At 34.2% G+C, this 12,332-nt stretch overlaps 1 protein-coding gene and 1 long non-coding RNA gene across 2 annotated transcripts; one reads left to right on the plus strand and one right to left on the minus strand.

Annotated features, from left to right (window-relative positions):
- Positions 1–1,214: 1,214 nt before the first annotated feature.
- LOC108831927 (uncharacterized) lies at positions 1,215–3,522 on the plus strand. Its single transcript, XM_018605427.2, has 10 exons — positions 1,215–1,361; positions 1,448–1,712; positions 1,817–1,913; positions 1,996–2,120; positions 2,204–2,288; positions 2,373–2,502; positions 2,570–2,763; positions 2,845–2,968; positions 3,049–3,264; positions 3,364–3,522. Exons 1-10 carry the CDS (start codon positions 1,215–1,217, stop codon positions 3,520–3,522), a joined length of 1,542 nt encoding a protein of 513 aa, XP_018460929.2.
- A 318-nt stretch (positions 3,523–3,840) lies between these two features.
- On the minus strand, positions 3,841–11,342 carry LOC130506198 (uncharacterized). Its single transcript, XR_008941923.1, has 3 exons — positions 11,202–11,342; positions 5,209–5,307; positions 3,841–4,032 (listed from the first exon to the last, which is right to left on the minus strand). It is a non-coding gene; the product is annotated as an uncharacterized LOC130506198 (long non-coding RNA).
- Between the last annotated feature and the right edge of the window lie 990 nt (positions 11,343–12,332).

Raw genomic sequence — 12,332 nt, forward strand, 5'->3', positions numbered from 1 at the left:
TCAATTTGACGTGGGGGTATATATATGATATATCCTTGCGTGGAGATAGTCATATAGGCTAACCTTATGTGGAGACATAGTCAGCTATAGTTAGAACCTTTATGTGGTGATATAGATATAGTGAGATAAACGAACCTAGTAATCATGTGTCGAAATATAGCTATATGGATTGATTATGTGTGGAGATAAAGTCACATATGCTAATTTAGTGTGGGTATGCAAAGTACTAGCTTAAGATTTTGAGGTGAAGATTATGTGTGTAGTTAGATGCTCGTTCATTGTTTTATGTTTTGTTAAAAAATGTATTTGGATCTATTTTCAAGGTTTCTATTTTGGGAGTGCTTATAAGTTCTTTCTATGCTGTATTTATGGCTCTTTTCAGATATTCTTAGCTTCTAGATTTTGTGATAGTTTGTTTGCATCTATCTTATTAAAGTAGAAGTACCTTAGGGTTTTGTTTGGTTATAGGGATAGGAAAAAAAAAAACTGTTTGCCTACTGAGATATCTAACTAATACGAAAATTTACAAATGGGCTGTGCATATGACAATATCTATCTTGGTTTCATCCACATTAAAATCGACAGGGCCTATTTACACATTAAAATCGAATGGGCCTATAACATTACAACGAAAGTACTTATCAAATATCCGTGCAAATCTTCTCATTTACGAAAAGAATATTCTTACTTCATCAACACGAAATTAGGATTGTATTTACTAGATTTCTCGAATGATTCCTAAATATTCTCTTCTGCAATGATATCTACCAATTTATTACTAATTTACATATTTGAAAGTTAGTTTTACCAAATTTTGGCGTGTATATCTCATCATTTAAACGAAGATATCAAGCTTCACCCCCACGAAATCGAATCTTCCAAATAAAGTAGTTATTGTGATATGTTTATTCTCCATAGTTATTCCTAAATTTTCTCAAATCAATTATTGTTTAAATCTACCAATATCTTCACATTTAATCTTCACCCCCACGAAATCGAATATTCTAAATAAAGTAGTTATTGCGATATGTTTATTCTCCATAGTTATTCCTAAATTTTCTCAAATCAATTATTATTTAAATCTAACAATATCTTTACATTTAATATTATTAAAATCATTTGCTATAACAGTATTGCTCGCCTCATATATATATATATATACAAGGCTATCGCTTCTTTTCTACAAATACATTCAAAGTTCACAAAACAAAACAATGGCAAACAATCAAGCTTATGTCTACGTCCACAATGTCAAACCACACAAAGATGCTTGGAGAGTGCACGTGAAGCTACTCCATTCATGGACATCGAATACAAATTTTGGAGGGGAAACTCTAGAATGTGTTCTTGCTGATGAAAGAGTAAGTCATCATCATCTTTCTAAACCTTGAAGATATGATTTATCTTTTCTTTAAATTTTGATTGTTGTTATTTTATGGGTGTTTAGGGTGGCAAAATTCACGCAAGTTGCAAAAGAAATCTGATGTTCCGCCTCAAACGAAATCTCCCGATTGGTGAATGGAGATTCATAGAACACTTCAAGGTTGCTGCTTCTGGTGGAAAATATCGACCAACCCCGCTACCATACAAAATCAACTTCACAAGTGACACACTGATCTCTCGGTCAGTGTTTGAGGACGACAATCCATGTCTTTCTCTGGTGAATTATGAAGATTTCGGTACGGATGCTTTAGATGTAAATGTCTTAATCGGTATGATCCTATCCTTGTGAAAATATATCTATATGTTACTTTACTAGATCCCTTTGTAGATGCATTTTTGTTCTAGACATAATATATTTTTCTTTTTTGTACAGATATCCTTGGCGAAGTCATCGATCTTGGAGTAGTACAAACCGTGCAAGTACATCAACAAGACAGGAAAAGACTTAATTTCCGCTTGCGTAACACAAAGTAAGCTTCGTACGATTTCTGGAACTTCAAATTATACTGTTTAATATGATTTGAATGTCACTTATAAATATGTTTTATGCAGTGGTCGTGATGTTGCATGTTGCTTGTGGGGGAAATTTGCTGAACAATTTGAGTCCATTATCGAAGATGGATCTGTTCAAACACTAATCTGTTTGATTAGGTTTGCTAAAATCGGCTCCTACAACGGTATATACATGTACATAAAATAAGTTCCATAACTGTACAAATCGTGGCCAATATATTAAATATATGTTAATATGTAATTGTAGGTGAGTTACAAATCACAAGTGCATTTGATGCTTCAATTGTAACTCTCAACCCAACCATCAAAGAAGCCATGGAGTTTAAAGAAAAGTAAGTTATTGAAACAGATTGTTAATATACAATAATATATTTGGATTGTCATTGTTATTTATATATTATTTTTGCTATTTTCAGACTTATGCAAAATGATCTTCCTCTTACTATTGTTGACAAAAAGAGTGAGAATAAGGTGACTAAGATCCAAAAAACGGATTGGGAAGATGTTCAAATCAGATCCATCGCTGAGATATTGGATGCAATGGAGGTTGTATTATCATATTATATATCTGACTAACAAGCATTGTATTGAAAATGTGGGTTGTGTATTGCAGGTTCAGAGTTGCAAAATCATATGTTCAATTGAATCTGTTGACACAGATTGGGGTTGGTTCTACTTTGGATGTGTTGCACACAACAAACGTGCAACTAAGATTCGTAACAATCAAATTGGAAACTTGACTCAAAACGACAAACCATTATGGCGTTGCGAAAAATGTCACTCACATGCTGAAAAGATTGAACCAAAGTAAGTGATAATGCATCTATGTTATGAAACACGAGATGTCTTTATAATGGTTTCTACTAATTGCTTTGTAATTCAAATCAGGTACAAATTGCATTTGAATGTGAGAGATGACAGTGGAGAGTGCAAATTGATGATGCTTGACACTGTTGCCAGTACCATTGTTGGTTGTGATGCTGTTGAGCTTTGGGATGGTTCATTTGATGAGGCAAGTATATTTTCTCATAATTTTTACCTTTTGTTTTAGTTTGATGAATATTTATATCAAACTATTATCTAATTTTGCAGATAGAAGATCCTGAACTAATCCCCATGCCCCTCGGAGCATTAGTTGGGAAGTCTTTTTGTTTTGGAGTATCTATAAGCTCGGGAAATTTAGATAAAGGATCGAACACCTACTTTGTTTCTCAAGTTTGGACTGGTGATAATCTTCTTAAACTCGAGTCTCATTCTGAACCTGTTTCTGCCTTAGAGACAAATTCGTCCACTCTTTCTACTGGGGAGGTTTGTGATCATTATTTGCTTTAATGATTTCATTCCTAAGTTAATTTCGATTTATATACTCATCTCAGATTTATTTGCTGATGTCTGTCTTATCACTAGGTTCAGAAACTCAAGGCAAACTCTGAGAGCTCATCTGAAGGATTTACAACACCAACTGTTAAGCGCAAGGAAGAAGATGCTGAGCTGAAGGACATTACCTCAACCTCAAAGAAGCTATGCACTAAGACAGTGAAGTTGGAGAAGAATAAGGTTGATTAGAGACTAAATGATTGTGTTATTGGTTTGTTGCTGAATTGGTTTTCGTGTTTCTGTTTTTTCTGTTTTTTATCTTTTGTTTTTTCAATTCTTATGATGTGTTCTGGATTTAAGATGATAAATTTAATTATTTATTTATATTGTTTTGAATTCCTTCAGTATCATGTATTCTATAATTAAATTTAAGTATTTATTTATATTGTTTTGAATTCTTTCCATATCATGTATTCTATACTTATTACTTTGTTGGTTAGTTTATTATTATATTATAACAACCAAAAACTATCAGTCTACGCAGATCTACAACATATACTTCCATGACCTATTCTACCATACAACTTAACGTTGAACATAGTCTAATGCTTGCATTGTACCGCATATCTTTGTAGGATAAAATTGACAACTTACATGTTATGGCTCTGCGTCACCAGATAAAGAGTTGTAAGATAGATAACTTCATTGTTGGTTCTGCTTCGCTAAGTTACTTCATTCACTTCTACTTCGCCTATTAACCTGATGTCATAGAAAATATCTTTTAGAAGATGCATATATTTGTCTTCTACTTTACGTTTAATATAAAAGTAAATAAGAGCAATAATCAAATTATATATTTACTAAAACAATGTAATAATAATTGATTAAAGTACTAAATCTCCGCAAAATCAAGTCTACAATATAATCTTACCAATATCGATTTTAATTTTGATTTGGTAGATATTTAGTTTCTATTTACATATAATCATCACTTACAAGAAAAGATTATGCAACTTGCAGACTATCACCCTAGAATATATTTTACACCAGATTTGACAAACCGAAATAAACACAAGTAAAGAGTCAAGGTTTATTAGATACACAGCCGAAAAAGCTTCAAAGTTTCTGATACTGGCCACAATGAAACGTAAACGTGATCATGGCAAAGGTCAACCAAACAAAGAGAATGAGAGTCCTCATCAAAATGAAAACATTGCCACTGCTGGAAATGAATCCGACCAGAGATGGTGTCAAACTCCAAGACTGCAAAGGGAAAATCTTACAGTACCAGTACAGTCTATTTTTTCAAGGCTTTCCGAAGGGATTTATAAGAGTCCTGCTACTACATCTATTGGTCCTATAGATGAACCAATCTCAAACACTCCAAAAACACCAAGAAACAAACGCAAGACATTTCTAGGTATATGGTCTACTTTAATAATGATTAATTATGAACAATTCTGATTAAATTCCTATGTTTGTTTTAACACCTTCATTTGTTTCAATTTCAAAGATATGGGTTTCACGTCAGATGCTTCTAAGAATACTCCAGAACCTACATCATGTCTCACGGCATTACCATGTCAGTACTACTTTCATTGATATTCTATTTTGAATTTTGGCCTCTCAATGACTGCACCTAATTGTTCAGTTTTATCAATCTTTTCTCAAATTAATAGCACGAGAGTTAAACACCAGTGAAGACAAAACAGAGCATGGGGAAAAACCACCAAAACGGAGTAGAAAACACCTACATGCCAATTTTACCAGTTCAGCTATGGGTTTATTTGGCTCTACCGAACAACAAATATCACCAACTCCAGAAACCTCAGCAAGCAAACAGAAGAGGAATATAGGTAAATTGGCATGTATAGTGAAAAATTGATTTTTTACATGATATAAAGACATCAAACAAAGGTAAAAGTAGGAACTTACTGGCAATTTGAACTGTGTTTTTCATATCTACTGCAGCTAGCTGTACTCCAGAACAGGGAAGTTGTCTCACTTCAAAGAAACGAAGAAAGAATCCTCCAGCTGTGTTAAAAGACATTACAAAAATATCTCAGATCTTTGTAAGAGATAAGGGAAATATGCAATCAAACACAGTCGATGGTACATGCGAAGATCATGACAGTGACGATGATGATGCAGACATCGACAATGATATCGATTTTAGAGGTTTACTAATTTACTATTTGGCTTCACTATTGATTGTTGTATTGCACATCTGTTTTTAATATTTTAAAATATGCAGGAGTACTTGAAGAAATTGATGATTCTCTAGAGTTTGACTGTAGTTCCCAGGAGAGTTCTGATACAGAAACTGAAGAAAACCATTTTGCTGATGATGTTGAGCTGGAAACTGAATATCCTCAGTCTTCCTCTCCAACGGAGACGCTTATTGCAAAGACGAGTGCACGTGCAACTAAGCGGATGAAAACCAAATCCAGTGGAAACGATTACGGTAAGAATTCACGTTATGCTTACATAATTTTGATTGTTTCCTGTTTCTCAATCTATGACAGTAATATTTTTAAAATTTATGTTGTTCCGAAAATATACAGCTTACATAGATGAAGGTGATCCATCATATACGTGTTCTCACTGTTGTGCTATTATGTGGTATGGCGAGAGGATCAACAAACGTAAAAACAGCAATAATCCTTCTTTTTCACTCTGCTGTGGTCAAGGTCAAGTTGTTTTGCCTCTATTAAAAGACCCACCAACAGAACTTAAACGATTGATTGAAGGAGATGATAAAAAATGTAAGCATTTTCAGAAAAATATCAGAGCTTATAACATGGTCTTCTCATTTACTTCTCTGGGTGGGAAAGTAGAAAGATCTCTAAGAAAAGGAATAGGGCCAGAGATGTTTCAACTTCAAGGAGAAAATTACCATCTTATGGGTAGTTTACAACCACCCAAAGGAAGTGAAGCTAAATTTGGCCAAATGTACATCTGTGATACTGAGAATGAAGCTGAGAACAGAGCCAAATGCTTAAGGTATAAGTTTTCTATCCAGAAATTTCATATTGAATGGAACTAATATTGATATCTAATCCATCTTATGTTTAGTAAGTTATATTACTCAATTTACCCAGATATAACTGCATTCAATTATCCCGCCCTAAATTTTGTTTTTTTTTTAACTGCAGCCAAGGTAAAAGGAGTTTTAAAGGCAAGCAGAAGGACAACTTGAGGAAAGAGATCATTGAGGTTTTGATGAAGGTGTTAAATGAAGTGAACCCATATGTTAAGACCTTCAGATCAGCAAGCCAGCGATTTAATACTAATCCTGAAGAAGCTTTTCATATGAGGATCATTAGTGATCGTCTAAAGGATGGCAGAACATACAACACACCCGAAGCATCTGAAGTTGCAGCTTTAGTTCCTGGAGATTTTAATCTGGATATGGATAAAAGGGATATAGTACTTCAGAGACATTGTGGAAAACTTCTGAGAATTAATGAGATACATCCCTCCTATTTGGCACTGCAGTATCCTCTATTATTTACACATGGAGAAGATGGATTTAGGCTTGGTATAAAGAAAGGAGTAACAGAAGCTACTAAGAAGATGAAGAAGCAGACAATTAGTATGAGACAGTTTTTTGCTTTTCGCTGTCAAGAACGTAGGAATGAGTCACACACTCTCTTGTATGGTAGGCGACTGTTTCAGCAATTTGTGGTGGACGCCTTCACAACCATTGAGTCTAACCGTCTACGATATCTCAAGTTCAATCAGTCTACTTTGCGATCTGATAGTTATGACTCTATCAAACAGTCAGAGAGTAAAGGAAAAATCGATATGCATGACCAAGGAACAGAATTTGTGTTGCCAGCTTCTTTCACTGGTGGTCCACGATATATGAAGAATAATTATTTGGATGCTATGGCTATTTGTAAGCATTTTGGATTTCCAGATCTGTTCATCACTTACACATGCAATCCAAAATGGCCAGAGATCACCAGGTTTCTAGAGAAAAGAAAATTGAAGGCAGAGGATAGATCAGACATTGTTTCTAGGATCTTCAAAATGAAACTTGAATCATTGATGGATGATTTAACAAAAAAACAAATTCTTGGGAAGGTTTCTTCGTGTAAGTTGAAAACGTTCAGCTTTAGCATTTGATTTTATAATCTGTTCTTATTTTATACATTAACCCATCTTTTATATCTAATGTTACAGCAATGTACACCATTGAGTTTCAGAAGCGTGGTCTCCCACATGCACATATTTTGCTATTCCTGGATCCAGCATGCAAGCTTCCGACAACAGATGACATTGATAAGATAATATCTGCGGAAATCCCTAATAAAGACGAAGAACCAGAGTTGTATGAAGTTATTAAGGATATGATGATGCATGGTCCTTGTGGAACAGCTAATATGAATTCACCGTGCATGGAGAATGGACTATGTTCAAAGTTATATCCCAAAGCATATGCTGCGAAGACAACAGTTAATAAAGAAGGATTTCCTATTTATAGAAGACGTGAGCAGACTGAAAATTTTGTCATGAAGAATGGGATGAGATGTGACAATCGATGGGTAATTCCTTACAATAAGAAACTGTCTCTTCGTTACCGAGCTCATATCAATGTAGAATGGTGCAACCAAGCTGGTTCTATTAAGTACTTATTTAAGTACATTAATAAAGGACAGGATCGTGTCACAGTGGCTGTCGAACCACCTGAACATGTAGTTACAAACCAGATGGAAACTGCTGGATTAAATGCAGAAAAAAAAAATGAATTTAAAGACTTCTTCGACTGCAGGTACATCTCTATTACTAACTTTCTATTTCACATTTTCGTTTATATGACTCTGCTGGTCAGGGATTTTGTTATTTAAATAATTTGTATTTTCTTTTGTAGATATGTTTCAGTATGTGAAGCTGGTTGGAGAATTTTTGAGTTTCCAATTCACTATCGATCTACAGCAGTTGAGAAGCTTATTTTTCATCTACCTGGTAAACAGCATGTTATTTTCAAAGGAAAAGATAAGATGGAAGCTGTAGTGAAACGGAAACTCATTCAGAATACTATGTTCTTAGCATGGTTTGAGCTGTGTAAAATTGATGCTTTCGCTAGAACTCTCCTCTATGCCCAAATTCCCAACTACTATACCTACGACAAGAAGCAGAAGAAGTTCAATAAGCGTAAAAGAGGATTTGCTATTGGTAGGATAAATTATGCTCCCCGTCACTTGGAAGATGCTTATTATTTGCGCGTGTTGTTGAACGTTGTCAGAGGGCCTACCGGTTATGAATGCTTTAAAACCTTTGATGGTGTTCTCTATCCTGAATACAGAGATGCATGTTTTGCTCGTGGGTTATTAGATGATGATGAAGAGTACATCAACGATATAGTGAGGAGAAGTTTTGAAAGCTCCGGAAATGATCTCCGACATGTGTTTGTTATGATGTTGCTTAGTAATACTTTATCTATGCCAGAAACCGTTTGGGAAAACACATGGCAGTATTTGTCTGAAGATATGGAGCATAATCGTCGGATATTTTTCAACAGACCAGGTTTTAATTTATTTATTTTCTTTTGAGCTAATTTCTATTTCTGTTGAAGTTTTATGTCAAAGTTCGTAATCACAATTTTTCTACTTGAAGATTAATTATTTTGCCCCTCTGTGCTAATTTCATTCTTTTTTTTTTGAAGATCTTTTGTTAAGTGATGAGGAGAAAAAGATGTTTGCTTTACAAGAGATTCAGAAGCATTTGAGGCGAAATGGGTCTTCTCTATCAAAATTTACTTCAATGCCACAACTTCCTCCTACAGACAATAGTGCTTCCAATGTTCTGATATTAGATGAGCGGAGTTATGATCGGCAAGCACTGCTAGAAACCCTTGATAGAGACGTTCAGAAGATGACGGCTGAACAGAAGAAAATTTTTGATGAAATATTGGCTGCTGTTAATGAAGGACGAGGGGGTATGTTCTTTGTTTACGGATTTGGTGGTACCGGGAAAACATTTCTCTGGAAATTAATATCTGCAGCTATTCGCTGTAAAGGAGATATTGTTCTTAATGTTGCATCAAGTGGAATCGCCTCTTTGTTATTACAAGGTGGAAGGACAGCTCACTCAAGATTTGGCATACCACTTAGCCCTGATGAATTTTCTTCGTGTACTATGGCTTCTGGATCAGATCAAGCTAATTTGGTAAAAGAAGCATCACTCATTATATGGGATGAGGCACCTATGATGAGCAAACATTGTTTTGAAGCTCTAGATAGAAGCATGTCTGATATTATGGGGAAGCATAGAAAGAAACCATTTGGTGGGAAGGTTGTAGTGTTTGGAGGTGATTTTCGACAGATTCTACCTGTAATTAATGGAGCTTGTAGAGCTGAAATCGTTTTGGCCTCGCTGAATAAATCTTATCTTTGGGAGTACTGTAAAGTCTTTAAACTCACGAAGAACATGAGGTTATTGTCCGGTGATTTGACACCCGAAGAGGCACAGGAACTTAAGGAATTCTCAGAGTGGATATTAAAGGTTGGAGAAGGTAAAATTTCAGAGCCTAACGATGGTGAAGCTGAGATCGATATTCCTGAAGAGTTTTTAATTAGCGATTCTGATGATCCTGTAGAAGCCATAAGCAAAGCTGTGTATGGTGATACTGCTTCGTTACAAGAAAACAAAGAGCCTAAATTCTTCCAAGAGAGAGCTATTCTATGTCCTACTAATGAAGATGTGAACATGATTAATCAATACATGTTAGATAAGCTTGATGGTAAGATTCTGCCTTTACTCTGTCTTTTCGAAATTATATAATTTTTCAGGAATTATGTGCTAATTATGAATTGTCTAATCGCAGGCGAGGAGAAGATCTACATAAGTGCAGATAGTATTGATCCAATGGATAAAATTTCACTTAGTGATGAAGCTCTTGGTCCTGATTTTCTAAACACTATTAAGGTGTCTGGATTGCCAAACCATAGTCTTAGACTAAAGGTTGGTTGTCCTGTTATGGTTCTCAGGAATATTGCTCCTACAGAAGGATTAATGAATGGAACAAGGCTGCAGATCACTCAGCTAATGGATTTTATGGTTGAGGCTAGAATCATTACTGGAGAAAAAGTTGGGGAGACAGTATATATTCCCAGATTGTTGATAACACCATCAGATACTAGACTGCCTTTTAAAATGCGTAGAAGGCAATTGCCTTTGGCTGTGGCTTTTGCTATAACTATAAACAAAAGCCAAGGGCAATCATTATCCCAAGTTGGTATCTTTCTACCAAGACCGGTGTTTTCACACGGACAGCTATACGTGGCAATTTCTAGAGTGACATCGAAGAAAGGGTTGAAAATTTTGATTCTGGATAAAGATGGTAAGCCTAAGAAGACAACCATGAATGTTGTTTTTAAAGAAATTTTCAACAATCTTGAAGAGAAGGAGTGATGAGGTATGTCTTCTGAACTACTTAATTGTATTTTTAAAAAAAATGTATATTAGATTTTCACATATTTGTGTAATGCACCTTAACTTAATCTGGTATAAATTTGTTCAATGCAGATTTAATCGCAGCAAGAACGTCGATTCTACAGCCAGCAACACGCAGCATTGTTATAAACTTCTTCTTTTACCAGCATTGAAATTTACATTTTTCTGAACTACTCTGATTTGTACAATAATCCATGTTTTCATACACAAGACACGTTTACTCAATGATGCTATAGTACTTAGAAACTATTAGAGCAATCACAATCATGCAAAGAAAAATTATATATCCATTAAGCAGGTTATAACAAAAACAATGAGCAGCCATAACCTAAACAACAATGATATCTTAGAGTTTAATCTCAATTATAATTCTATATGATTCTAAGTTACTCTTTACTTATGAACTAATCATTTTCTAATATCAAGCATGAAAATTTGACGAGAGAGAAAGACAGTACATTGCTAACCTTGACTTTGTTCTGACGTTTAGCATATGTATTGTGCCCTGTGACCCACCAGTAAACGATCACCGAAGAATACTTCTTTTGGGTATCCTTATCGGCTCTCCATTAACTATATCCAGTCCATGAACTCAAAGCATAGAAAAAAAATATAATCACGGTTAGCAAGATTGTTTTACATGAGAATGTAAAAGATATCTAAAACAATATAACACATATTAGCTACAGATCAGAAACGGTGACAATGATTGAAAATCAAGATAACAAAATCAAGATCAAAAATTATTAAATAAAAACACAATAAATCAGAAAAATTTGCTCTAATCTTTCTTAATTGAAATATTCAACTTGCCATTCCATTAATTTCTGATAAAGCTTTGCTTCTTGCTGCCGAGTCTTCTAATCTTTATCACATATACAATCTGATTTGGTCATTTTTCAGCTGTCGATATAGGAAAAATGACCGATCTACAGTTAATTGACAGAGTAACTTCGGTTAGAAACAGAAACAAACCAGAAAGATCTAAAACGCATAGAGTCAGATATTGGGAAGAACAGAGGAGAATGAAAATCTAACCTTCTATCTTAAACCATCTGAAAAACAAACTTGAAACTCTTTTGGAGAAACACAAAAGTATCCACAACAGAATAAACTGAAGATTTTTTCGATGAGATTTAGGTGAGAAGATGAGAGACCGTTCGGCGAAAAAGAAAGAAAGAGAGAGAGAGAGAGAGAGAGCAACACGTTAATTGTGGTTAGGTTTGATCAAACAGATTTTTTTCCCGGAAAAAAATCTGTGTATATAGTTGGGCCACATTTATTTTATGGACTATTTTGTTTATTACATTTTTAATTGGGCCAGAAATTTTACTTATTTTTATTTATTCTTCATATTTTTTATTGGATTTAACTAAATTTGTAAAACACATAACTTAAAATGTAAAAAAGTTAACTATTAAATTTTACTATAAACACACATAATTCGATGTATCAAAAATTTGCTATTTTTTATTATTCCATAACAAAATTTTACAAAAAAAAAATTGTTTGCTAAAACATAATTAAGATGTAAAAATGAATCAAATTTTTCATATCCTTATAATTTTGTATTTCTCAAATATTCTGAACTAACTAAA

This window comes from Raphanus sativus, unplaced genomic scaffold (genome assembly GCF_000801105.2).
Source record: "Raphanus sativus cultivar WK10039 unplaced genomic scaffold, ASM80110v3 Scaffold2979, whole genome shotgun sequence".
Classification (NCBI taxonomy): Eukaryota; Viridiplantae; Streptophyta; class Magnoliopsida; order Brassicales; family Brassicaceae; genus Raphanus; species Raphanus sativus.